This window comes from Herpailurus yagouaroundi, unplaced genomic scaffold (genome assembly GCF_014898765.1).
Source record: "Herpailurus yagouaroundi ecotype Mexico unplaced genomic scaffold, PumYag 28, whole genome shotgun sequence".
Classification (NCBI taxonomy): Eukaryota; Metazoa; Chordata; class Mammalia; order Carnivora; family Felidae; genus Herpailurus; species Herpailurus yagouaroundi.
This window is the reverse complement of record NW_024412376.1, coordinates 165,498,549-165,525,865: the sequence shown is the minus strand read 5'-3', so window position 1 is coordinate 165,525,865 and position 27,317 is coordinate 165,498,549. Positions and strand designations below refer to the sequence as shown.

The window sequence follows — 27,317 nt, the reverse complement described above, 5'->3', positions numbered from 1 at the left end:
ATGTGGGGGGGGTGTGTCTGGATGAGTGGGTATGTGGGTATGTCAGTGAGTGGGTGAGTGTGAACGTGTGTGAATGAGTGTGTGTCTAAGTAAGTGTGTGGGTGAGTGTGGGTGGGTGTGTGTGTCTGGATGAACATGTAAGTGGGTGAGTGTGGGTGTGTCTAGGTAAACGTGTGAGTGAGTGTGTGGGTGAGTGTGTGGGTGGGTGAGTGAGTGAGTGTGTGGGTGGGTGAGTGAGTGTGTGGGTGAGCGGGTGAGCAGGCGGGTGCAGGGTGAAGGGCAGTCAGCGTCCTCACGCGCCCTCTCCGAGGGCCCCTCTCCTGACCCCCGACCACCGTCCTTTGGGTCACCTGGGCGTGTGGCCGTGCCTGGCCGGGTGGCCACCTCCAAGAGCTGAGACGTGCGCGCCTCAGTGGGGCGAGGCCGGGCGACCGTCCCGTGCGCGCTCGCCCCGGCCTAGCCAGCCGCTCTCCACCTGTCCTTGATCCCACGGAGCACCCCCCCCCCGCCCGGGGTGGAGTGACAGGCAGGCCTCGGGGGGCCGGTGGCGGCCGTCCGGCCACGCCGGGGGCTGCCGCCCTGTCCCCTAGAGAGCGGGCCCCCACCCCCCGGCGGGACCCGGAGCCGACCGAGCTAAAGCGTCCTCGGCGACTCCCCCTCAGGTGCCTCAAAATGGTGCGCTTTCTTCGGGAGAGGAAGCAAAATGTTCCTAGCAGAGCGGGGCCTAGGAATATTTTGTGGCTTTGCGGCCGGCGAGCACGGGGTGGACTCTGACTTGCTCTCTGTTGCCCGCAGCTGGTACTGTGAGTGTTGGTACCAGTAGCTGCCTGTCCCTGTCCCAACACCCAAGCCCTACATCCGTGTTCAGACATCATTACATCCCCTACTTCCGAGGTAAGGTGCGCAGTGCCGCGGGCTGTGGGCGCTCGCAGGGCATCCCGCCACGCGTCTGTGTCTCGCTGTCCCGTGTCCGCCGCATGGCTTCCCCGAGCCCTGTGTGTCCGCCCGTGCCCCTTGCTGTGTGTCTCGTGAGTCCAGCTCCGTCTCTGTCGGTGTGTAAATGTTCCTGGGAGGAGGACGTGGGCAGCTCGTGGCGAGAGGAGTGAGCGGTGAGGGCCGAGCTCGAGCCGAAGGGACAGGAGGCGAGGCCGTCCCCCGGCGCCCGGCCCCGGGGCCCCTTGTGAGAGCCCTCACCCGTTGCCCGTGTTCCTTCCCACGTCAGCTGCGAGGGGCAGAGGGACCGCTCCCAGCTATTACCTAGAGCAAAGCACAGGAGGCCGTGACGCGTTCGTGGCCTCGGGCTCAGGGTGGCGGGGGCAGGATGCGCCCGGACAGGCTCCGAGGTCCGTCCCGCCTCCTCCCAGGGTGCAGACGGCCCGCCGTTCGCATCCCTGCAGGGGCATCGTCGGACGCAAATCACACCAGGGAGATGGCCAAGCTCTTCTCCTGCACGTTGGGAACTGAATTGCGTCCGACTCGTGCGTTAGAGCCCCACCTAGCAGCGTGACCGCCTCTGGAGATGGGTCCTCGGGAGGCCGTCAGGGTTACCCCAAGTCACTAAGGCGAGGCCCTGATCGGTGGCCTTACGAGAAGCGGAAGAGGCACCAGGACGTCTCTCTCGCTCTCGCTGTACGTGCTCGGAGGAAAGACCGTGAGGCCACGTGAGGCCAGGGTGGCCGCCTGCGAGCGGGGAGGTGGGCCCTCGCCGCACACCAGACCCCGCCACAATTTGGCGTGGGACTTGCAGCCTCCAGAACCGCGAGAAACACGTGTCTGTTGCTGAAGCCGCCCGGTGCGGCACTTTGTCGAGAGGCCCTAGTGGCCGGAGACACCCTAGGAAGACCCTCGAGGCGTTAGAGGAAGCAGGTAGGATGTTCTTGCTGACGCCCCCGAGATGTACGAAGTCCCCAGCCCGTACCGCGCCGGGTGGAAGACGTCCGACCCGAAGGGACCGGGAGGCGAGCCAAGCTCGGCTGGATCGTTCCACCGTGTGTCGGTCTCAGACGGGGCTCGTCGGAACTTGTGCGTCCCCCACGTACGTCACCGGTCGTGTCGGTGCGAGCCCTGTCAGTCGGCTCGGAGGAGAGCCCCTGACCACCGCCACGGGTCCTTACGGCGCCTGTGCCGGCTCCGCTGGTCGCGCTGACTCTCTCGAAAAGCAGCAGAGCCGGAAATGGTGCGCCCCGCCCCCGTGCGTGGGAAAGCCGGAAATGGTGCACCCCGGGCGTGGGAAAGTAGCCAGCACGGCCTTGCCCCACGCATCCGCGTGGCACGTGAGTGTCGAATGACCGAGAGGCACACGGAACACTCGCTGCAAACCAGAGTGAATTTGTTAGGTCACCAGGGAGACGTGTCTGCTCCCTTTGCTCACACGTCCAAAGGCCCTGGGCACACGGCTCCCCGCCCCCGCAACAACCACCGCCACCTGCCGTGGCCCCGTTTTGGGTGGGGCTGTTCCCCCGGGGGGGCTCTGGTCGAGGCGTGGCCCGCAGACCAAAGGCTGGGAGCAGACCCTGTGAGCCTCCTCTGCTCCTTTCTGACCCTCCACCCTCGAGTTCTTTCCGTGCCAGGGTGAGGAGAGCCACGTGGACCCTTGGCCAAGGGCAGACACCCCGGGGGGCGCCTCAGACCTGCAGCACGCCTGCTCCTGGGGGGTCGGGGGGAGCAGCACCCCGTCCTCGGCCCCGTTGAGAGGGGGCCGGGGAGAGGCAGCCCCATTGTCCTCGGACAAGAGCAGCGAGGCCCTTCCCTCCATCCCGTGTGGGAGAAGACTGTGCAGACAGACCCCGCCCCCCGCCCCCCAAAATATGGTCCAGAAACTATTTCCTGGCTGGGCCAAGGGCATCCCCCACGGGCAGGGGCTCAGTCCCCGTGCGGTGCGGTGGCCGGGTGGGTGGACACAGGCACCCGCCCAGTGTGGGGCCTTTGAGGCCCGTGTCTGCCCTGGCTCCCTCCTGGCTGCGCTGGCCACCAATTCCCTTTGTCAGAGGTCAGACACAGCCTCCCCACCCTCCTCTCGGGGTCAGACGTGGGGGAGCCCTGACCCCACGGCTCTGCCCCACGCCCGACTTCCAGGGCCGTGTGTGACCTGGGGTTTGCCCAGCCTCTTTCCAGGACTCACCCCAGAGGAGACCGAGGCTCAGAGAGACCCGGGCCCTGAAATCCCAAAGCTCCTTGGGACAGACCCAAGCCAGGCTCCTGTTCACAAGCCGTGTCCACCACAGGTCCCGGGTCCAACTCAGAGGCCACACCGAGGGAGCCTGTGCCCTTCTCCTTGATGCTCGTTCAGCCCGGCGCTCTATTGCCTCCCAGCCTTTGGGCGTTCCAGTGGCCAGCTGTGCCCACGGCCTGCCCTCCTCCAGCTGGTCACGGCCCTGGGTCCACCCACAGTCCCCGGAAAAGCTGTTCCTGGCCTCCCCTCATCCCTCCTTAGCATCCCTGACTCCACTAGGTGGAAATTTCCCTAAGAATGCTGCTGTGGCCGGAGGGCTCCCCGAGGGGAGGCATGCCCTCCCCACGGCCAGCACCTGCCCTGACCCGCCAGATGCTTCCCTCCTCTTTCCCTGCTGGACGCCCCTCCCAGTCACACCTACCCACCCCTGTCTCCATGCCTAGGGCTGCCCCTCCACCAAGACCTTGCGCACAGCAGCAGTGCTGATGGTAGTCAGGTACGCTTTAGTATGAATTCCGGGCGGTGTGAGGCTTAAGGCTGACCTCTCACCTGTTAAGGAGCGGGCAGGTGTGGGAGGCGGTTGCTGCTGGAATCTCTTCACTGGGCAGCTGCCACTTATCGCCCAGTGAGCCTCCTCCCCACAAGGCATGGGAGGGAGAGGAGGGAAGGGGCTTCTGGTGCAGAGCCTCAGGTCAGAGTCCTCTTCCCACCGCTCGCTGCGCCCCAGAGGTACCTCTCCATCTGGCCCCAATCCCTGGGCCATGCACCTTACCGGGTGGTCGTGGTCGAGGCTCAGGGGGCCTGTGGCGGAGCATTGCACACGCGAGGACCCGCCCACGTCTCGGCGTTCGTCCTTAACGCTCCCCTGCGCACGGGTGGGGGCTGGCCTTGCCTCTGGCCGCCTCGAGAGGAGCCAACTGGGGGCAAAGATGGGACAACTGAAGAGTGGACTGAATGAAGAGTATTGACTGTGACCCAAGGTGTGAGATGAGGGTCCGTGAGTCCACGCTGACACGAATACATAAAGGCGGGAGAAGGGACAGATCTCTCCCCTGCAGAAGAACCTCCAGGGATTTACGTGGAGACAGCACCCCCGAGGAGGGGGGCCCCCTCCCCAGTCCTCAGGTGGGCGCCGAGCGCCGTGACCTCCCGCTAAGAGCGCAGCGCGGGACGGCGGGGAGGGGGCCGTGCGGTGGGGAAGCCCGGCAAACCCGGCCGCGACCGGGGGGTCAAGGTCAGCATCCCGGTGACGGCGGGTGCCCTTGACGGGACGCGAGGAGAGGGCACGCCACCACCCCGGTCTTCCTCCCGGGGACCCGCGATCCCCGTGTAAGCACGGGAGACGATCAGACGAGTCCGGGCCGAGGGACCTCGCACACAACCCCTGGCCGGGACCCGTCGCAGAAATCGTCACAACACGGCAAGTCTGAGGCACCGTCCCAGCCCCGAGGAGCCGGGAGACGGGCGGACAAAGCGTCACGTGATGTCCCGGGTGGGCTCCCGGGCAGGGAGGGGACATTAGGGGAAGTAAGGAAATCCGAACAAAGTGTGGCGTTCAGAGAGTACCAAAGTGGCAATGCACGGCTGTGACGTGGGCCCTGAACCGGCGGGGACTGGCCAAGAGCACACAGGAGCCTCTGCACAGCCCTGAAACGGCTCCAAAATAAATCCCTTGCTTAACTTTTAAAAGGAAGGTTCTGCCCTCCTTCCTGCCACGAGCCTCCTCAGAAGGGGCTTCTGTGCCTTTTCAAAGTCACCGCACAGCCAGGCTCTCCTCTGGGTTTCCCACATCCGTGGTGACATCAGTGGTTTGGGGTTTTTACCCTGAAGGCCCACGGGGGAAGCTGGCCCCTGGGGCATGACGGGAGCCTCTAGAGGGACTCGGCGAGCGGGCCGGAGCTGGGTCTCACCGGGGCCCTGGCACCTGTCACCCAGACCCTCCCGGCCCCGCCCTCCTGCAGATGGGAGCTGAGGTGGTGGGAGCCCTGCAGGGCCGACGTGGGCAGAGCACCGCACTGGGCCCTGGAGGCTGACGTTGGCGGGTGCGATCGTGAAGTGACAAAGCAAGTCCAGAGAAGGGAGTGGTCAGCAGTGGCCTGTGTCTTCCAGGGAAGCTGGGTACTGGAGCCTTGACCCAGGAAGGGTCTTGACTAGCGGGGAAGATCACAAAGGGGGTTCTGGTGGGGGCGGGGAGGGGAAGGAGGGCTGGGGGACGTGGGACAAGGTGACAGAGTTTGGTGACCAGTGCGTCCCTGGATGGCAGGTGCGGGCGGGCATGACGGGCCACTGTTTCTGTGTCCCCACCTGCCTCTGGGTCTTGTGCCCTGTGAGTACCCGAGGGACGCTGCGGGCGCTCCCCAGACAGATCGGCACATGTGCACGGGGGCTTGCGTGTGATGTAAGAGGGCACCGCACTGTAGGCTTGGGGACTGGGGGGACAGGAGCCCTCAGGAGCCTATGTTTGATGGCCTGGGGCCGCCTGGGCAAGAGCTGGGTGGACCAGGGCCAGTGAATTCCGGGCAGAAGGAAACGAGCTGTTCGAAGCCCCCCGGATTCTACGGGCCAGCCCGGAGCACGCCCAGCTTAGCCATGACACCCCAAATGCCCCGTCCTCCGCTGCTCTGGAGCTCATGCAAGTGGATTTTTTCAAGCCTGTGCTTCCGCCACGTTTCTCTGCCCTTGGGGACGGATCCAGTCGCAGCCACAGTTGGTAGAACCAACCCGCGGTTTCCTTTGTGTGCGTGGGGCGTGGCTTCCCCCGGGAGCTGAGAAATGGCCCGGATTGGCGAAGAGCTCTGGAAGGCTCCGTGCCGCACACTGGAGGGGCGTGGCTCAGGAGAAGGCGGGGTTCACGCTGCGACAGGGGCAGTCACCTGCCTGAAACGCGATCGGCGCTGCCGACGGGTGAAATTGGAGCCCAGGCGTGGGAAGATGCTCGAAGCTGCGGTCAGCAGCCCGTTTTGTGGTCTCAGCCCACACAGGCGTGCCCGCACGCCCTCCCCGGTTCCCAGTGCACCTGCCCCGGGCCACAGCTCGCTCTGAGCCCACGCCCGCCGCGCCCTCCTTGTCAGCCACCGTGCGGCCCCCTGCCAGTCCACTCCCAGCCCCGCGGAAGGGCTGCTTCACTTCCCCGTCACCTTGGGGTCCCGATGCTACAACGCCCAGAGCTCCTTCCAAGGCAGGAGAGCCCCTTGCGTTCGCCAGGCCGCGATCTGAGGCAGCACAGGGTAACTGTGAGGCTAACGGGAAAGGAAACTAGGTGTGCCTTATGCGTGTCTTGCTAAAACGAGCCGTAAACCTCATCATCCAAAGTGTTCAGTGCCCATCGCATTCTGTCTATCATGCCATTCCTCAAATAGGTACCTGTAGGGCGGGGAGGTTCCCCGGGGGCAGGGGGGCGGGGGGACTGTGGCCGCCTAAACTTGTGACTTGTTAATCCAACCTTGTTCAAAACTCAGAAATTACAAATCCACACGGGACAAGGAATCGGAGCCAGAATTGGAGAATTTGCATTTGATTTGCCAAAAATAGCTTTATCCGGGAGCATGGCAGCTGACACCAGCTTTCTCTTATTCTCCTGCGGCTCGTAAAAGTTTACTCCGTGGCTTTGAGGGACAGATTCTGTGATCCTGCGCTGGATGATTAATCCGCGGGTTTTCCAAGCAAGGGGCATCTTCTTACACAAGGATACTCAGAAAGGGAGGCTTTGGTTTTGGTGGCTTTGCAGTTTGCTGGATGCAGGCATCAGCCGTGGCTGAGCAGCGGGCCAGCTGTGCACCCCAAGGAGAGTGGGGGGCCAGCCCAGAGCCAGGCCAGCCTCCCCGTGAACTAGCAACCAGCAAACCCTCTGCCCTCGAGGCCACTATTCCTTCGCCACGGGGCCGTTGGACGGGGTCCACCCAGGTTGGATTAACAAGCCATGGGGCCCGGTCTGGAAATGTCGGCGGGGGCCACCCTCCCTTCCCTGTGCAGAGGGGTGGGGGTGGGGGGCCCCACCAGGCAGGGGAGAGGGCTCGCTGGGAACAAGTGTTCCTATTTGACGTACTCTTCTTTCTCTTCCCCTTCCTCCCTTCTGCCCGTCTTTGCTCTTCCGTCTGGAGGCAGTGAAAGTGGCCGGAGCACCCCCAGCCTCTCGGTGCTCTCAGACAGCAAGCCTCCCCCCTGCACCTACCAGCAGGCGCCTCGCCACTTCCACGTCCCAGGTAGGCACCCAGGACGCGTGGTCGGGCTCGCCACGCAGAGCGTCTGTTTGCACGGAAGGGCCGTGGTTCCCAAGCCTCTCCGCCCCCCGCCCCCAATTCTGCGGGTTTGCACACCCCGTAGCTGGCCTGTGTTTGAGCTTCTCCCAAAGCCATACAAGCCCCAGGGAGACGTTTTTGCCCTCCTGGAAATGTGCTGGAGGGAAGGCGCTGTCCGGCCGGCTGTGCACCTTAGCCGCCTCCCTCCCTCTGCCCCTTGAAGTAGGTTCCGGCATCGGGCTGGGCGACGCTTAGCTTGCGGTGTGGGTCCCGGGCATCAGTCACCTGTGGGGCACCAGATCCTTTCTGGCCACTTAGGATCCGGTGCCTGAGGGCTGGCGTGGGATGGAAACCTCCAGTCTGCTGGCTCACCCTGCTCTTCTCTGTCTCTTCTTTCCCAGACACTGGCGTAAAAGATAACATCTATAGGAAACCCCCCATCTACAAACAGCATGGTACAGTCAGCTCTCCTCTGTCGCTGGCTCCCTGCATGCCTGTCGCACCCTCTTGCTGTGACCTGATGGGCGATGGGGAAGGCACCGCGGGCAGTCTTGAATGTTACGTGTGTTCGCTAGCAGGCTCCCGGGGGCCTCTTCTCAAATCGCTACAGAGGGTGCCCCTGAGTAAGGGCGCCTCTGTGTGTCGTGAGGCCGAGGCTGACACGCGTCGCTGGGCTCGGGGTGGGTGTTCACAACCGAGAGCGGGTTTCCGTGAAAACTGCTTCGCTTTTTTAAAAATTTACTTAATGTTTATTTATTTCGGGAGGGAGACGGAGCATAAGCAGGGGAGGGGCACAGAGAGAGAGGGAGACACAGAATCCGAAGCAGGCTCCAGGCTCCGAGCTGTCGGCACAGGGCCCGACGCGGGGCTCGAACCCACAGACCACAAGGTCACGACCTGAGCCGAACTCGGACGTCCAACCGACTGAGCCCCCCAGGCGCCCCAACACTGTTTCACTCTGAGTGAAGCAGCCAGATTGGCTTTAACCAAGGTGGTGGGGGACAAAGGCTTCTTGGACCACAGCCCAACCCAGCCTGATTTTTGGAAAACATAACAAACCAGATTTAGTCACTTATTCCTGCGTGTTAGGAATTTCTGACGGTAGAATGAATAGCTAGTTTTCAGGTAAAGAGATTGTTGCCTCAACAGATAGGGTCTGGGGACGTCTAGCAGCGAGGGGGTCCCCTCAGCCCCCAGTTTCCCTCTCTAAGCGAGGGGACTGCCCGCCTCCGCTCCACCGGAGTCTGCCCGCCTGGGACAGGTGCACAGGCAGCATGTGGAGCCACGGAGCAGGAAGCAGAAGGCTCAAGGTCTCCCCTCTGTTTCTCGATGGAATTTCTGGGTGATTTGGGCATGTTACTTCACCATCCTGAGCCTCTGTTTCCTCATCTGCAAAATGGGACCGACCCTCCGCCCCGCCCTTTCCACAGGCCGGTTCTGAGACCAGATGGAATGATGAATGTGGAAATGCATTATAAACTGTGACGTGCTGTGCACGTGACGGGGAGATGGGAAGAGGAATTCCCACATTTACGGTTCTTGTCCAGATGCACCCAGAGAAAACAGCCACGTCCCATGTTGACCACTGCATCGCTCACTGTGAGACGGAATCCTATAAGAGTGTGCTTTCTGTGACTTACTGCTAAATCAGTGCTCTGACCGTACAGACAACAAGGTTCTTACTTTTTCCTTGATTGCAGTAGGCCCTGTGCTTTGCACATGCACTTGTGTCTCCTCTTCCCAAGAAGGAAGAAAATGGATTCCACTCTCGGGTGCCGAGAGGGCGGTGACTTTCATACCGTGGCCTCTCAGCCGGGGAAGCTTGGAGCACAGATCTCCCAGAGGGATCAGAGAGGGGTGGGCTACTTAGACGCCAGGGCTCTTAGAGATTGTCCAGAGCAGCCCCCTCTTGTTACCGGTGGGGAGCCCCGAGGCCCAGCTGAAGGAAGGAGCCGTCGCGTTAAGTGCCGTCTTCACATCACGGCACCCGTGTTCGAGCCTGCGTGGACAGCGGCGTGTTCTGTTCTTGGCCCACAAGTGGGATTCACAGCCTTGGCCTTTTATTAACCTCAAACATGTAATTAACGCACGTGGTAGAGGAGGGACCGGCTCCTTAGAAAGTGGAAGAGGCCGTAAATCAGATAATGAACCAGCTCAACGACATCTGAAAGCCAGTTCGGAGCCACAGGACTTCCGACATTAAGTCCTTTGATTAGATCGCCCAAGGGAGACATTTGATTTTTACCGTTACCAGCGATAATCCTGGTGCTGTTGTTTTTAAACTAGAATCGAAGGCCCCTCCTACCCAAAAGCGAGTGAATTCCAATATAACGGAGCCCCGAGCCATGGCTGAAGCCCATTGATTTCGGGCATCTGGCATGTCGAGTCTTTTACCAAGGAAGCTCTGTGGACGACCTGCTGTCCGCTGGGCATTGGCCACATTCCAGGGATAAACACGAATGAAGTCTCTCCCTTTGTGCATGGACATGGGCTGTGAATGGAGGGGTCAGCATGGGCGTGCACTGTCCTTGACCAGGCTTCCTTCCGTAGCGCTCGTAAAATGATGGCTGTGTTCGGATGCATTTGGTTTTGAACATATTTGAGATGTTTGGATTACAAGATTTCCCCCATCCAAGTGAGCACATCCTGTCGGAAGTATGTGTGTGTGAGCGCGTGTGTATGTTGTGAGTGTGTGTGAGTGCGTGTGTGTGCCCCCCCCCCCCCCACTATGTTGAGCAAAGTGACCACCCATCATCTCGCAGGAGAGAGGAGTGTAGTTCAGGTTTAAGAAGCCAGTCTTTGACTCTCCACCTGTCTTGGGACCCTCTGGGTGATGATGTTAAGTCACTGGACCATTTAACTACTTTAAGATAACATATGCATTTAACTACTTTAAGATGATACATCCAACCAGTTTAAAAATCATAGTTTTTTTAAATGTTTTGTTTGAGTTTATTTATGTTGAGAGAGAGAGAGAGACAGCGTGAGTGGGGGAGGGGCAGGGAGACAGGGAGAGAGAGAGGATCCCAAGCAGGCTCCGCACCGCCAGCACAGAACCCGATGCGGGGCTTGAACTCACGAAACCGCGACATCATGACCTGAGCTGAAACCAAGAGTCGCACGCTTAACCGACTGAGCCACCCAGGCGCCCCTAAAAATCAGTTTTTAATCAATGCATTTACTTTCCAATTCCCTGTTTCCAACCCATAAAAGGTTTTTGTCGTGGTTGCTTTTAATTAGCATCCCGCTTTTCCAGGGTTCGCGTCCCATTCCTGTTTGGGGGGAAGCGAGCCTCCGGCCTGCCGGCTGAGGACGAGGGCGGTTAGCGCCCCATCGGCCGCCGTGAATGTATCCCTGCTCTGCACAGACACTCCATGGTGTCAGCGCTTCTCCTGTTGGCCACTCTGAGGGGGGCACTGAGCCTGGGGACGAGAAGTGGCCACTCTGTGGCCCAGCTGGGGCTCACCCCCAGGTCTGCCTGACCCCCGACCTCCAGCCCCCGACCTTTCTGCTCTCGTACAGCATTTAGGGCCCGACGGTATCCGTTCCAGCTCTGCTTGGTTGTGATTTAACGGCTTTAAAAAAAAAATAGTAAGACAGAAGAAAGGAAGCAAAAGGGAGTGAATGGAAAATAGGAAACAGTGGGGGGACAGGCCAGGCCAGGACGAGAAAAGCCCTTTCCTGCACAGTCAGGGACAGACGTGGAGCAGGGCCAGCCGTGGGACGCTGAGTGCAGGCAGGACCAGGGCGCTGTGCTGGGGAGCCCGGTGACCTTGGTGAGGCAGGCACGGCTCCGGCCTCGGCCGCTCCCCGTCCCCGCCTGAGAGTGGGCTCCAGGCTGCTCTGCCATCGAGCTTTGATGCGAGGCGCAGAGCGGAGCTTTCCTGCGGTGGATGCCCCGGATGGGGCAAAGCTGTGCTAGGTTTCAGACTGCTCCAAATGAATTACAGAGGAAAACAGAACACGTTCCCCGCCCCCCCCCCCCCCCAGGAAGCCGAGTGTCCAGACGCAGGCGTAGGACTTGCATTTCCCCAAACGCTGTCTCATTTGTAAGCCAACAGAGCTCTCGGCCGGCGGCCGTGGGAGTCGAAGTCCCTGCCCAGGAGCCCTGCACCTGCAGCCGCCCCGCTGGCGAAGGAAGGGTGCTCGCTCCATCCTCCCGCCCGGGCCAGACAGCAGACGTGGCCCCGTGGGACATGCACGCTGTTCCTCTGGTCCCTGGTCTGAAACGGGAAGCGATCGCTTCTCGTGTGTCTCTGGGATTCCTTTGTGGTGAGGTTGAGTCTCGTCTTGGGGGTTTGGGGAACGTGTCTTGGGATGAGAGGAAAGAGAAGGCAGGTGGGCTGTGGGTCCAGAAAGAAACTCGGAAGCCTGCCACCCTCCTGGGGATGCCTCCGACGGAGGGTCCCCGGGGCTGTCCCAGGAGGGCTCCTCACGGCAGACGCATCCCAGGCTCGGAGGGAACTGCCTGGTGTCTTAGGACAGACACAACCCGATTTCCTGGCCGTCTTCTGCCCACACTGTGAGACACCCTACTGCCAGTCGGCCTCAAAGCTGGCCTCTTGTCTTCTCCTGCTTTTTCCGGACCTCTCCCAGCGTGTTACCGCATCCACATACGTTATCTCACAGATCCTTGCAACTTGAGGGTGGGCGTCACTTGCCCACTTTACAGATCAGGAAACTGAGGCTTGGGGTTGTTAAGGAAGCAGGCCACAAACAATACAAAATTCTGGGTTCCTGTATTTTCCTCCTCCTGCTTCCGCATCTTAGATTCTGTCGTGTGTGTCTCCGGCTGGCACACTTAGCCTTTGGAAAGCCCCCGGACGTGTGTGGCCCACCCTGTCACCTACGGCTGTGTGACCTCCTCAGACCCAAGATGGCCTCTGGTCCCTGTGGCCTGAACTCCAAGGGCTAGGATTTCACGTCCCAAAGAGCCCCTTGGCTTTTTTTTTTTTACACTTGCAAATTACCCCCACTGTGGGGTAATTTGGGGGCCCCCGAGGGCTCGTGAGGGGTGCGCTCACTGACTCACCCGTGAACCCAGCCCTGGAGGCCTTCTCTGGGCTGGGTGATGGCTGTGCTCCCAGGGCTCCAAGTAGCCACTAGCCTGATTGTCCCCAGGGCTTGCTGGGCCGCTGGCTGCCAGGAGTCTTGGCTGATGTACGGCCAGACCCTCGGGGCTCTGCTACCCAGCGAAGGCCGTTGTCTGGGCAACGGGAGAGCCCTGGCTGGTGGGCATGCGTCCGCCTCGGTTCCCTGCCCCCTGCTCTCTGCCCGTCACGGTGCTTGTCACGCAAGCTGGCTGTAAATTGGCCTCCAGGAGTGGAGAGAGCAGGGTTTTCATTTTCATGCTGGAAAATCACTGTCTCTCCTGGAAGAAGGAGAAACAGGTGGCCGTCAGGAGTAATGAGATGTCAGCGTATCCAGAACGCTCTTCAACTGTGACCTTATCTTGTCAAGGTCCTGTAGCCCAATCCCCAATTTCCAAGCTCTCGGGCCTGATGTCAGTCTTGTCCTTGGTGGTGCACAAGGCAGGGTGCTCCAAAAGGCTAGAAGGTCCAAGCCCTCTGCGGGCTGCAGGTAAGAAGCCCACCCCTGGCATGTCCTTCCCGTGGCCTTGGTCCCCGTGGAGGGTGGGGAAGGACCCTGGGGTTCTCCTTTCATCGTCCGTGCATGGGGGTCCGTGTTCTTGTATGGGAAGTCCCGAGTCAGATCCTGAGAACTGTCGGGATGCCCTTGTACGATTTGCTTGATCAGACGTCCTTGGAGGTGATGTCAGCCCAGCTGGGTGACAACCCCCACCCCCACCGAGAAAAAAAAAAAAAAAAGCCCAGTGGAGAATACAGACTCCTTCCTCCTCAGCTCCAAATAGCTCTCTTGGTAGGCACACTACTGCGAAGTGGACTTTCGCTTGCTCGAGTTCGCTGAGGTCGCCTCTGGCTGTGTGTCGTACCTCCTTTCCTGCTCTTCGAGGACCTTCTCCAGGGGCAGAACTCACTGACTGTTGTGTGCTCTGCGGGCGGCAGGAAGCGAGGGGGGCAGACAGAGGGAGGACTTTGGAGACAGACTATCTGGGTTCAAATGTCAGCCTCTGCCACCCCCCCCCCATCCATGGTCTTGAGCAAGGACATCATGTCTCTGAGCCTCAGTCTCCCGATCTGTGAAAGGGGTTGCATGGGCATGAGCGGTAGTGCCTTACTGGCTGAGTCGGACACAGTAGGCGCTGGTTGGCCAAAACCTCCTCTTACTTTATGTTAACCTGAGAAAGCAGAGAATGTGTTCTTCCAAAGGCCAAGCGGCCGCATCGGAAAACACGGCTCGATCTCTCTGTTGTGTGTGGAGGGCGGGGGATTGGCTGGAGTTTTAAGAGCTCATCACTGTGCACACCGCTCTTGGTTTTAAGAATCGTCACACGTGAGGGCGCGTGGCCGCTGCCCACGGTGTCCCCGCGGGAGCCTTCTCCAGCGTGTCCTGTCCCCCAGCCCTGAAAAGGCACTCGTAGTGTTGACCTTGGCTTGATCACCCTCTGTCTCTGAGCACACTGTGGAGCGGGAATGCTGTGGCGGGGAGGCGCGGCCTAGTTGATTCATTGCCCTGACAAGCCGCCTCTTCCCTTCCAGCCGCGAGGCGACCAGACGGAGAAGACGGCAGTTTCGAGCAGGATAACAGGAAGGTAATACGGGGGCAGGTCTGGTTTAAGGCCACCCTGCCCGGAGGGAGCCTGGTTTCGTGGGGATTCTCCAGCGGAAACCTCAGGTCCCCTCGCTGACATTCTGCTCCTGGTTGGGTCCCGCGAGGCTGTACGCCCCAGGGGCCAGGTTTACGAGGTGCCCCCCGCCCCCAGCCTCCTCCTCACACGCAGGACTAGCCAAAGTCCCCCTTAGGTGCCCGTGTCACTTTCCTGGTTCTATAACTGAGCAGATGTCCGAAAATAAAGGAAAATACGTCAGCGTGTGTTCTGGGGGCATCTGGGGTGATTGCTCGAGATCGGGCTTGGCGGAGTGCTCCGTAAAGGGTCCGAGGGTAAATATTTAGGGCTTGGGGGCCGTGCCGTCTCTGGTGCGGCTCTTTTGCTGTGAAAACAGCCAGGGGTGGAGCGTGGAGTCACGGGCACGGCCACATCCCGCAACGTGTCAACTACGAAAGCGGGCTGCGGGCAGGGTTTGGCCCCCCGGGCTGAGTTTCCCCAGCCGCCCCCGGCTGGAGAGCCAGGGCCCTTGTCGTCAAGGGAGGGAGGCGTGTGTGGAGAGAGCCCACACCCGGCTCCCCGCCCCCCATGCACCGCCGTGAGAAGCCCTGACCTCCTCGAACCCATTTTCTCATCTGTAAAATGGGGCAGTGCCATAGCCGATGACCTGGAAATTCACGTGACTTGTTTTTTCTCTCAGCAGAAGACCAGCTGGCTGATTCTCAAGGGGGACGCAGACACTAGGACTAATTCTCCAGACCTAGACAGCCAGTCTTTGTCCCTCAGTAGCGGGACCGATAGAGACCCTCTCCAAACAATGCAAGGGGACAACTTTTACTCACGTGAGTGGTTCTTTTGAGCAAAGAGCTGTACGTGTGGCTTGAAAGGCCTCGCAGCAAAGGGGCCCCACAGCCTGGAACCCGTCCCCCCAGATCCAAGCCTTGCTCATTAAAAAAAATACATAAGAGCAAACCAGGTAGGAGTGAGGACCCTTTTCTGTTTGAGTTTCCCTCGGACATCGTTAGCTGGCGAGCTGCCAGCGGGCATGCTGGCTTGTCTCCTGGAACATTCCGGAGCTGGCCAGAGCCCAGAAAGCCAAATGGGGCTCCCGGGCTCTTTGGCAAAGAAGGCTTCCGCCAGGCTGGAAGCTGAGGGCCTGTTTCCCAGAGCAGACGTAAGCATGGTCCAGGCAGGGGAGTCCAGACTGGGAGTCGATGACAGGGCACTGCCACCCGGTGCTGGTCCTGAGCAGAGATCCGGGGACTGGGGGCTTCCCGTCCCCAGGGAGCACAGATGACGACTGTCTGGCTCTGGGAGCCGTGAGGGCTGGATTAGGAGTGGTTTTCAGATGTAGGGCGAGGCTCCACACGGTATTCTAGAGGCTGTGAGTTCCCGGGGAAACCACGGCCAGCTACAGGGGGATGCCCCCGGGAGGTCTGGACGTGGTCTTCGGGCCCCAGAGGGGCCGTGGGTGGTGCCCGGTGGGTGAGCGTGAGGCGGAGCGCGAAAGTGAAGGATGGGGACGGGCGTGAGAAGGCAGAGAGCTCAGCGGATGCCGGCTGGGCCGCTCCTTCGTCGCGGGGCCTCTGTCCTTCCACCTGCCTGGCCGGGCGGGTAGAGACCAGAGGAGGGGACACGCACGCACAGCCAGCGCTCTGCCTGGCCCATAGTAGGTGCTCAGCGAACAGACTGTCATTGTCATCCTCACCTCCATGACTGAGCCGTAACGGGGCTGACAAATGAAAGCCTTCGCGGGCAGGGGAGGGGTGAAGAAGGCCGGGCATCGCTGATGGTTGAAAAAGAGCCCCAAGCACAGCAAAGACGCACCGTTTCGTGGATGAGTTTCGTAAGCAGACATCTGTGAGCCCACCCCAGCCCCGCCTTGCGCCTCCGGCCCTGCCTGGGGTGCAGCCTTCTAAATGTGGGGATGTCTGGGCCGGCGCAAAGGGTGGATGTCACCGCGGGAAGGCCACACCAAAGCAGTCCCCCAGAGTGACCCGTCCACCACGGGGGCACCCCTCCCGGCTGCCCGTACCGCCCGCAGGTGGGATGCAGGCCCGGGACCTGTCCCAGCACGACCCACCGACCGGGCAGCCGCAGTCCGTCCCCCAGCCCGTCTCTCCTCCAGGCACCCGGCGCCCTGGGTGGCTCAGGACTGACACCCGGGCCCCGGGCCGTTGCTGCTTTGTGTTCCCTTGTTTCTCACGGCAGCTGTTTTGGAAGGCGGTGCCTCCGGCCGCCCTCCTGTGCCCGGGTGTCGTGGCGTTCCCGGCGAGGCCCAGGGGCTCTCAGGAAGCCAGTGTCTGGGGACGTCAGGGTGGCCCTTTCCAGCCTTCCGCCCTCTGCTTGCTGGGCGGGGCTCGGCCCCTCGCCTCCCGCTGACCCAGGGATCCCCACTTAGGCTCGCAGGCCACCCGCGGGAGGAGGGGCACCACGCGGGGAGAAGCCGAGGCGGGAGACGGGCTGCCGGTGGGGACCTCCTCGTGCCGCCGCCTGCCGTGTGCCCCGGGAGCGGTGTGAGCCCGCCTGCACCTGCTGCCACCAGGTGCCCCGGGTGTCCCAGAGGTGGAGGACCCCCGGCTAGGCCCGAGGCTGTGTGCGCTGATTTCATCGGCCAATCACACACCTGCAAGGTCTTGTTTCGGCCCCGCCCCCACTGTTGCCGCCCCATCACTGGGGCACAGGCAGGCGACCACACATTGGGGGAGGGGAGTGCTGGTGCTTCTCATCCGGGCACACCTGGCCTTAAGGAATCACCTGGCCTGTGCCAGAATCCACCATCTAACTGGGGAGGTTCCTCCAAAGTGCATACAACGTGTGTGTGTGTGTGTGTGGCCTTCCCTTTACCGATGCTTGCTTCTGGCAATCACCATGGTTCTGTCATTCCTTCACTTTCTACGGTGTCCCGATGTCGGCTCCTCTGAGCAGGAAGCCCACTGTGCTATCACACGTGTCCTGAAGACACTGCCTTGTTTACCGATGTGCATGGACCCGGGCTGCTGGCCATGCCCACATCGAGCGTGCCTTGCCAGCTGCCAGCCGATTGAGAAATTCGGGCGGGGTGGGCGGCACCCAGAATCCGAGGGCCAGGTCCCCTCTTTGCCCGGGGCTCCTTGGACTATCCCCGAGCAGCTCCCAACGTGAGTGCATCGACACCGGTCCCATTGGGAAATGATTGTTCTTGAACGAAGCAGTCGCACACGGCAAGGCATGCCCAGCCGCGTCCCTGGGACACCCATCTGTAGCGCGCCCAAGGAAGGTAGGATTGTGACACTCAACACAGTGGGCGCTCAATAAATGTTTGTTGAATTGAGATGCATTAAATTCAACGGGTATTTATTGAGCACCCACTCTGTGCCAGACGCTGTGTGGGGCGCGAAGGGGGGGCACCGAGAAGACGAGAGCGGCCCCCGCCCCGGAGAAGCATACAGGGCGCGAGAGAGGCGGAGTCGCCGGCGGGAGCGAGCACCCGTGCATCCCGCCGCCACCCACCGGGGGCCTCCGAGGGCTGACGGGGAGGGGGCACGGCTCATGCCACCCATGACACCATCGGCACATCTCACGTGGGGCTGAGCTCATCATTCAGTGCTTCATCCATCCCTCCACCAAACATTTGTTGAGCACCTACCATGTGCTGGACATGGTGCTAGGCAGCGGACAGGCGGAGGGGAGTGTGGCGCAGGGAAGCAGATGACTGAGGCGCAGTGACAGAGCAGCGCGGACCCCCCCTCCTTTGTGGCAGCGGCTCTCCGCTCGCACCGTCACCCCTTCTGAAGAGGGTCTCGTTGAAATACGAGAGACTCCTTTTATTTTCCTTTGTCCTACACCCAGGGTCCTATCTGGACCGTGTGTTTGGTACGTTGTGGCACCAGTGAAGCTGACTTTGGCACGGGGAAGGGTGGCACGGAGCGCTTGTTAGAAGCAGAGGGTCTTGAGCCCCCAGAAGAACACGAGGCGACGTGAGCCCCCTTCCGCAGCCTGGACCCTGCGGACGGGCCTGCTGCCTGCCCTGGGTCCCATGTTCCGAGCCCCTGAGGTTCTGCCTTCTCCTTTGAGGTCCCCCACAACGCCCTCTGCGTGGTCAGGGAGGTGTCGGCATAAAACAAAGCCCCAGCCGGCTGGAGACCCCACCTGGAGGACTCAGGGACCCCTAGAAAGACCCCAGTGCTTCTGAAGGAACAGGTCCTTCCTCAGGCCCCAGCACACGTGAGGGATGGAGAAGGGGCCAGGGGGGCGGGGGGGAAGCTCTGCTTTGGAAACTGAGGCAGCACAGATGGTGGTCCCTGTGGCTTTGGCTTTTGCGTCCCCTTCTGTGTGTCCCTCCCTGTGGAGTCCCGTGTTTGATGGGACGCGCTGGTCTTCGCCCGGGGTCCTGGTGTGGGGCCTGGCCGCGGTCGCCTCCCTGGGTCCCTCCCAGCGCCCATGGGCGCGGGGGTTAGGAGGCAGGGCTCTGCGGCAGCTTGCTACCGGCCTGAGGTTTGGTCAGAGATGGCCTTTCTCCCGTCCCCTGTCACTCCTCTGGAGTTGCAGGATGGCAACAATTGCTCCCACGTGTCCCAGTCCACGACTGAAAGAAAGAGACCCCGATTCACCGTCGGCCGGTCTCATGACAGCATCTGGTTCACGTGGGCCCCGCGGCCCCCGGGGGTGGCTCCACAAACCTCAGGACTGAAGAACAATGTCAGGGCTGTTTCCTCCCTCACGACGGGCCAGACGAGGCCCAGGGGGAGGGCGCCACCCTCCTGACCTTCGGCAGATACCTTCCCGAGCACCTTCCGTATTCAGGCCCCGCCGTAGGTGCTGGGGGTAGAGCAGAGGCCCGAAGAGATGACGCTCTGGCCCGAGGAGCCCAGCTGCTCGTGGGGTGGGGGCTCAGGAGCAGAGTTAGAAACTAAGTTCCATCAATGCCGTGCAGGTAAGGAGGCCAGGAGGTGCTGGGGACAGTCTTCAATACGGCGGCCGGGGAAGGGAGACCATATCTGAGCGAGACTCGAAGGGGTATAGGCTCGAACCAAGTGGACACTTAGAGGAAGCCTGGCAGGCTTGTGGGTGGCAAGGGGGCCCGTGTGGTAGGGGTGAGGGCTGCGATGCGCGGGGTCATGGGGGCCTCGGTCACCCGGGGACGATTCCAGCCTGGCGTCCAAATGGAGCTGTGGTCCTGGAGGGTTCCCGGCAGAGCCCTGACCTCGTCGGGCCTGAGTGGGGACAAGAAAGACCATATGAGGCCATTGCCATCTTCCAGGTTGGGGGACAGTTACTGGGAGGGTGTCCTGTGGGTGTGCGTTCCTAGCAGAGGGTTCCTTTGGGGAAGGTGTCCTGGGGGGTGTGTTCCTGGGGGAGAGTGTCCGGGGACAGGGTGTCCTATGGGGAGGGCTTCTTGGGGGGGGGGTTCCCGGGGGGGGGGTGTCGTGGGGGTGTCTTAGGGGAGAGGGTCCTGGGGGGTGCTAGGGGGGTGTCCCCGGGGGGTGTTCTAAGCAGCACACGCGGCATGTAGAAACGAGCTAAGGTGAGAAGCGGGGTGGCCATTTGGGAAACAGGAGGCCAGTGGAGTGGCAGGGGAGGGACCGGCCGGGACCGAGCTGGTCTGTCGTGGTGCCAGGAAGCTTCTCTGTCTGCTGAGGAACGGGCCAGCGGTGCAGGGGTGCGGGCAGGGGGACGAGGCAGTCCGTTCTACGTATGGAAAACCAGGACGGACGGGCAACGTCACAGAGGGTAGAATGGAGGCTGCCAGGCCAGGAAACGAGGGATTGGGGTGTCCACGGAAGCAGCGGGGAGCCCCTTGAGTGGTCTGAATGGCAGGACCCTGTGTGAGCAGGTAAGGCTCGTGTGGCCGGGGGGACAGAATCAGGAGTGACGTGGGGTAGACGGAGGTGCCTTTCTTCAGAGATAGGGAAAGAACCAGGTGGTTCTGGGAGAAGCCCATCGAGCCGGAAGCCTGAACATCCAGGCCCAGCTGGAGGCGGGCGGACGGGCTGGGGGCTCAGGAGACGTGTGAGCTCCCAGCAGAGTCCCCGAGGGTCCTCAGCGCCCGGAGGCGAGTGGGTAGCCTGAGGCCCAGGACTTTCCGCGGACGGGTGCCCGATAGACCCGTGTTCCTGAGATCGCAGCACGTTCTCCAAAGGGTCTGAGGCCCAAATAAGGTGTGGTCCTCTGGGTTTACTCCCAGCTCCCTCTGGGTCCTTCTGTTTTTCGTCTCTGCTGAATCCTGGAGGAAAGGGGACAGAAAGAGTGGGCGGGCGGGCAAGGCGCCGTGTTGGGGCGCAAGGAGACCCAGATGAGCCACTAGGGATGAAGACAGCCACGGCTAGGGGAGTGGGCCACGGAAGCCAGGGGCGGGGGGGGGGGGGCGGCCACCTGATCAGCAGGTGGTTAGGTCCGCTGGCGTGGAGGCTGCTGGGGAGGGCGTGGCCAGCCGCGTCTTTCTGCAAGACCGTGGCCTCCAGCTGCATGGACAGATCGCTCTCTTTCTCGGCTCCCGTCCAGTCCCTAGAAAGAGCAGTGGACCCGCCAGACGTCACGGAGGGGACCCTGACCCAGAAAACCCTGTTGGCCCCTCATCGCTAGAGACCACCCCAGCCGCGAGAGTGGGGCACCCCCGGGCAAAGCCCACCGCCCTTTGATGGGGGTTGGCCGGGGACTCTTTGCTTTTAGCCAGATCCCCTGTGTAACCGCTTCCCAGCAGGCCTGCCCTCGGGGACCGGGCGGGGTGCGGCGTCTGAGTGGTGGGCAGGGGCATAAGCCGAAGGCAGTGCCGTGTTCCTGGAAAGGAGCCGATGTCTCAGGTCACACCTCTCAGGGCTTCCTTTGCTCCCCTCCGAATCTGCCTTGGGGTCTTGAGACACTCCCACCCAGCTGGAAGCTGGCTCCCCTCCCCCATCCCAGGCCGGGAGCACTTGATCAATGACCGGCTGTGTCCTTTCTCCCCCGGGGACAGGGACGGTTAGCGCCTGGGGAGCGCTCGCTTCTCAGTGCTCGGCAGTGCTGTGCGCTGGGCCTTCGGGGACCAGCCCCCTCCTCTCTTCGTGGGACACAGCATTGCTTCTGGTGGGGGGGGAGGGGACAGGACAGTGGCTGCCGCTGATACAGGCAGCAACGGTGTCCACGAGGTCACAGGACGGGCCGGCAGGGAGTGCTAGATCCGGTGCTGGTCCACTCGGACGTGAATCCCAGCTCGTCACTTGCCTTGTGACTTTGGCACAAAAGCAAGCTTGTCTGCTTTGAAAATGGCCTCGTCAATGGGGATGATCCGGTCGGCCTGGGAGGAAGCACCTGGGCTTTGGGGGCTGACGTGTGGGCACCCGGCATCCCGCGACCTGAGCCTTGGGGGATGTCTCGGCAGAGCGCGGTCAAGTCCGCGGCCCGGGTCGTGGTGAGCCTTCCGCGGCCCCCTCTCGCCGGCTTCTGAAGCCTGGAGCTTGGACCATCTTCGGGCCTCCTGTTCACGGTCAATCGGGGTGGAAGGCAGTTCCAGCCGGTGCAGGACCCAAACCTGTGCAGGGCCACACGGCCGCAAAGTCGCGGAGCCACGCGTCAGTGGAAAACCCGTTGTGGTTCTGGTAGAGCTGACAAAGGTCTGCCCAGGGAAGCACCGAGAATGCCTGGAGGCTGTGATGGCCTCGGCTGCTCTCCAGCTGCATCGGGACCAGCCGCCTGCCCCCGAGATCCTCCCCTTGAGGATACTCCAACCGGTCGGAAGCCAGCCCAGAAGAGGCCCAGACCCGAGGAGACCAGGGCCCTGAGAGCCGTCCTGCAGGACGCCAGGGGCAAGGCTGACACCAGTGGGCTTCTGAGAGGAGGTGGCAGGGGAGCCCGTTTGGCGAGGACTCGGGGACGGGTGGGTGTCCAGCACCTGCAGAGCTGATGAGACTGACGACGACCCAGCTGCCGCCTCGTCCCAGGGGCAGTAGACCTGCCTTCTCTCAAGTACACACAGCGGGCACACTTCTGGCCACCCAGTGTCATCTGACACGCAGGTGCCTGAAAGTCGTGCCCCCCCCCCCCCCCCGCAAAACCCACACCAGGCAGAGCTGCTGGAGCGGAAGGGATCACTGGATCGTGAAGCCGGAAGTCCCGGGCTCTTGCCGTGCCCTCGCTGCGAGCAGACCTTGACCTTTAGGGGTCATTTGTTCTCACTAGGCTCCCGCTTCCTCACCCGTAAAGGGAGGCCATGTGTAATGGGAAGGCGTATGAGGGTCAGGTAAAGTCTCTGAATGTGTGTGGGGACTTTTTAAACTGGTGGCTCTCAACCCTAGCTGCACATGGGGTCCCTGGGACCTCTAAAATCCACTGATGGCTGGTCCCAGCCCCAGAGAGACCAAGTTTGATGGGTCTACATGGCAGCCTGGGCGGGGAGAGAGTGGACCCTCCCCTACTATCCCTGCTGGTCCCCACTACGTATAGCCAAACCCCACCCCCCGAAACAATACAGCAGACAGATCACAGAACTCTCAAGGGTGGAAAGAGGAGGTGGGCTGGACCCCAGGACTCGAGGGAAAACACGGGACCCACGTCTCCCACCTCCCATGCGGTGGCACCAGGGGCCAGGTAGACGTCTCGCTCCCCTGGCCACACCAGCAGATGTGAAGCGGGAGGCCCGCTGGCTCCTGGCAGCCTGGAGGGTGGGCCTGGGAGGCCCTCTCCACCACGGCTGGCATCTCTCACCCCCACCTCGGGGCACGGAGCCACCAGGGAAGCGCATCTCGCCCCCGCAGGCAGTGCCGACAGGCACCGGCTGGACTCGGCCGGTCGCAAGGGCCCTTGACAAATGTTCTGAAAACTGGCTTGTCCTCGAAGCCGCATCCACCACAAACCCCATCTGCCAAACCCAACCAGGTGGCAGCGGCCTCCGTGGGAGGTTTTCCTGGGACCCGGCGTCCTCGTCCTCTGACGCAAAGTCTCAGATGCCTGGGAGACGATAGAGGGCTACTCCAAGAGCCATGAAGATAACAATTTGGGTAAAAACAAGCAACAAACACGACATGGAGAAGGACTGGATGTTGGGGCGCCTGGTGGCTCAGTCCATCGATCCTCCGACTTCGGCTCACGTCATGACCTCACGGTTCACAAGGTTGAGCCCCGTGTTGGGCTTTCTGCTGTCAGCACGGAGCCTGCTTTCGATCCTCTGTCCCCCTCTCTCTGCACCTTCCTGCTCGCTCGCTCTCTTTCTCTCTCTCACTCACACACACACATAAATATTTGAAAAGCGAACTGGATGTTGGGGTTCCCGGACAAGGACCTTGAGTGCCAGCAATCAGAAGAACACTTCAACAAGCAAGTACACATACTCTGGAAACAACCAAAAATGTAAAAAAAGAGCCAAACGGAAACGATAGGAATGAAAAAGAAAATAATCAAAATTTAAAAATCATCACGTAGATTTAATAACACAGCAGCAGAACATGACAGAGGAAAGCTAGTGGTCCCTTAGAGGGAACAGCAGAAGGGACCCGGTCGGCACAACAGAGAGAAAACAGCAGGAAATAAACGAACGGGGCCTCGGAGACCTACGGGGCAATATTTGTAGCATTGGAGTCCCAGAAAGAGAGAAGACAGCGGGTTTGAAAAAGTGCTCAAGGATGTGGCCGAACACTTACCAGATGTGGCAAAACACATAAACCTACCGGTTCCAGAAACTGCGTGGACCCCAAGCGGGATGAGTCCAAGGTAATTCACTCCAGAACCCATCACAATTGAACTTCTAAAATCTAAAGACAGAGGGTTGAAAATCCTGAAAGCAGCCGAGACAGAAGACAGACTCCCTGTAGGGAAACGCCGGTCTGGAGGCAAGCATTTCTCATCAGAAACCACAGGGGCCGAAAGCAAGTTGCTCGTCCGCGTGAATTCCATATTGGGGGAGCACATCCTCCGGGAATGAATGGGAAATGCAGAAATTCTCGAAGGAAAAGTAAGAAGTTTTCACCAGCAGACGTTCTTTCAAGAATTGTGGGCGGAAGTGGTCCAGGCCGACAGGAAATGCTAAGAGAAGGTTGGAGCTTCTGAACAGAAAGCCCATCGGAACAGGCAAAAAATGGGGCAAACGGGATTGGCTCTTCTTTTCGTGAGTTTCTGAAATCCTGTTTGAATCCCGGTGAAGCAAAATTTCTAACGTTAATCGGATATGGACGCTCAAGGTAGGTGGAAGAAATAGCTGGGACAAGTGTCACTAAAAAGGAGAACAGGGTGGCCTCTGGGGAGTAGGGTCTCTGCACGAGAAGCAGTAAAATACAGAGGCTGGCACATGGCGGTCTGAACAGGGGACATTGTAACAGCCGTCCATGTGACAGCAGGGCCTCCAGGTGACGGCTAGAGGTGAGGGCATCGCTGTTCTTGAGGCCCTAAAGCCGTGCTTCCAGAACCGTCATGACGCCCCGGAAGGCTGGTGAAAACCCAGCTCACGGGACCCCAGCCCTGGATTCTGATGCAGGAGGTCGGGGGCTTTTCTCACCAGTTCCAGGTAAGCCGATGCCGCTAGTCAGGGAACTCACTTTGAGAACCACTGCCCCGGGCATCTTTGGCTGATAAGGGACTCCTGTGTCTCTGCGGAGGGTCCCTCAGATCCTCCACCACGTCCCCAAGTGTGCCTGGCTCTGTGTGTAAATTAGGAGGGACCCCAGGACTGTGAGTCAGGACGCCTCATTTGCATCACGGGGCTGGGCGCCCTCGGGCAGCCCACTCCCCGACCTCCACGATCTCTGAGCCTCGATTCGCCTTCTGTAGAATGGGAAGCTAGTTGATGACCTGGAGGAGGCTTCAGAGAGGCTGGGAGGAAGAGGGACGGCAAGAGTGGGGCTGGCCCCTCGCCCCTCACCCCACTTCTGTCTCCCCTTCCCCCTGTTTTGCGTGTCAGTTCATGTAAAATCTCGCGTGGCGAGAGGCGCCTTTGCTCAAGGAAGCTTGAGAACCCTGCCCTCGATGTGGCAAAAGGCCCTTTCTGACCCGCATCCAGGGCCTTCCCACAGGCCACCCGGGAGCAAACAAGTCCCCAAGACCGGTTCCCCAGCTGAGGCATCGCCTACAGGCTTGCCCGTGTCCACATGCACGCAGAATGTCTCCTTTGTCCTCACAGACTCGGCGAGGACTCCCAGAGACCAGGGCATCTGGATAAGTATCCTTTGCTCAGAGCAGGGCCGTCCTGGAGCGGGTGGGTGGGCAGTTCTGTGCGCGGCACCCAGCTCATCCGAGGCCCTGTCCTCTGCCCTTGGTCCGGTGTGCACATGGCCTTGTGGACACAGAGACGTGCTCCGCCCCCCGCCGGGCCCACAGCCTGGAGGCTCCCGGGGTACGTTGCTGCCTGGGCCGCTGGGTCCCGGCCCGGTGCTGGGAGCCAGGACCCCCGGATGGAGCAGAACTGGTCCCTGAGCGTTAAGGGCCCACAGGGACCGGGGACAGGCCTCCTGAAGGTGCTCCCCCAGAGTGGGGGTGGCCCGGCTCTGCCACTCGTCCTCGCCTTCAGGACGCATCCCACACTCCCCTCTCGGCCAGAGGGACGTCGCAGAGAGCCTCCGCGCTGCCCTCTCCAGGCACGTGCTGCAGGGGCGTAACTGGGAGATCTCAGACCCCGGGGCCCACGCGGGGCAGCCGGGGACGTGAGCCATGGAGGTGGAGCAGGTGTGGGGGTCCCACGGTCTCAGGCCAGCCCTTTTCTGCTTCAAGAGAAGCTGGACATTAGGCTTTTAATGTGACCCCCCACAACCGCAAACAGCTTAAGGTCTTTTAAAAAACAAAATAGTTTTCCTGCCACCTTCTGCTGGTGGCAGGCCTCCGTGTGCGGCCTCTGGGACAGGAGGGCACAGCCCTACCCCGCACAGGGGTCCTGACTCTGCCCCCAGCTCTCCGGGTCCACCAGGCGAGGAGCGCGGCCTGGGGGACCGGTGGCACCAAGGCCTGAGGCCGTCAGAGAACACAGGTGCCCACCGGGACCAGGGCTGGGCCCCAGGGTGTTCCTGGGGTCCTAGGCGGGCTCAGGGACATCAGGGACCCTTGCTGGCTTCCTCCTCAGTCAGCGCCCTGGAGACAGAGGCCACGACTGGGGGGGGGGCGTGACCTTCAGGGGCCTTTCTGGGTGTCACCACCCAGCCCCGCCGGCCGGGGCTGAGCCTTTCCTCCCCTGCCTGGCCGAGCCTGCGTGTGTGCGTGACAGAGCTGTGCTGTGTCTGTTTCAGGATCCCCCTATTCCAAATCTGACCCTCTCCCAGGACACGGAAAGAATGGCCTGGACCACCGGGTAGGTACTCGACCCCTCCCTGGCTCGCGGTGCACTAACCGTCACCCGCCGTGAGCCTGAGCGCGGGGCCCACACGGCCAGAAGGAGGGGCCCGGGGACCCCGCTCGCCCACCAGCTCTTGCCTGCTGTCCCCAGGGGCCCTGCTGTCACCCCTGCAGACCAGGGTCAGACCAGAACTGGGACACCCCCTTCCCCTCTGAACCCGGCCCCCGGCTCCCAAGGAGACCTCAGTGTGGGGGGACAGAGGGAGACAGGGGCCACCCAGAGTATTCAGATCCTCTGAGGCCCCTCCTGGCTCACGTCCTTCTTCTGTGACCCAGAGCCTATCTAAGGACCTTAAAGGGTCGGCTGGCTCACGAGCAACGTGAACCGAGGACCTATGTCCGTTCCTGGGGTGTCGTGACCATCAGGACTGTCCCCGCTAGTGGTGTCATTAACATCTGTGACTATTATCGTCCCCGTTGTCGTCCCTAATGATGCCGCTTCCACCTGTGATAATTATCGCATCCCACACCGTGTCCTTGGCTTTCTCTGGTTGCCCCCCAGCTAAAGGCTGGTTTGACCTCCTCGTCCGGTTTTCCCAGTCTTGGGACATGGGGATGTGAGCCCGGGTGGTTTGGCACCTGCCTTGTCCCCACGGGAGGTCTGGGCTCATTTTTGTTGCTGTTCCTGTGGCTTCACTAGTCCCCAGTGAGGACTGGGGAGGGGCAGGTGTGATGGCACCAGAGCCCCCCCCCCCCGCCCCCCGGCAACAGCCCCGGGAGACCCGCGGTCAGGCAGCCTCTGTTGTCTGAGGACGTTTGTCTAAAACCGAGGCAAGTCGTTCCGCAAGAGAAGCCGCTCAGAAGTCACCCCCTGTGATACCCTGCAGTGGTCTTGGCAGTTAAGTGTATAATGCTGGGGACAGCCTCCCCCGGTCCCCCAGGGCACACCTCACATCCAGGGTCCCAGATGCCTCCGGGACAATCCAAGAACAGGGATGCCTCGGGTGTTTTC

The 27,317-nt window shown here is 61.3% G+C and overlaps 1 protein-coding gene across 23 annotated transcripts in view; it reads left to right on the top strand.

Moving 5' to 3' along the window:
• The window catches only part of ABLIM2 (actin binding LIM protein family member 2), a 141,329-nt gene that overhangs the window by 93,879 nt on the left and 20,133 nt on the right, over positions 1-27,317 (top strand). For 3 of the 23 annotated variants that reach the window (XM_040488695.1, XM_040488703.1, XM_040488681.1), the window contains 7 exons: positions 796-894; positions 7,273-7,374; positions 7,812-7,865; positions 12,871-12,990; positions 14,031-14,083; positions 14,799-14,940; positions 26,260-26,321. In XM_040488695.1, the coding sequence (XP_040344629.1) occupies positions 796-894; positions 7,273-7,374; positions 7,812-7,865; positions 12,871-12,990; positions 14,031-14,083; positions 14,799-14,940; positions 26,260-26,321 (632 nt within the window). Of the gene's footprint in view, positions 1-795; positions 895-7,272; positions 7,375-7,811; positions 7,866-12,870; positions 12,991-14,030; positions 14,084-14,798; positions 15,074-26,259; positions 26,322-27,317 lie in introns of those variants that run through there. The other 20 variants (XR_005794540.1, XM_040488720.1, XM_040488749.1 and 17 more) reach the window with 15 other exon arrangements.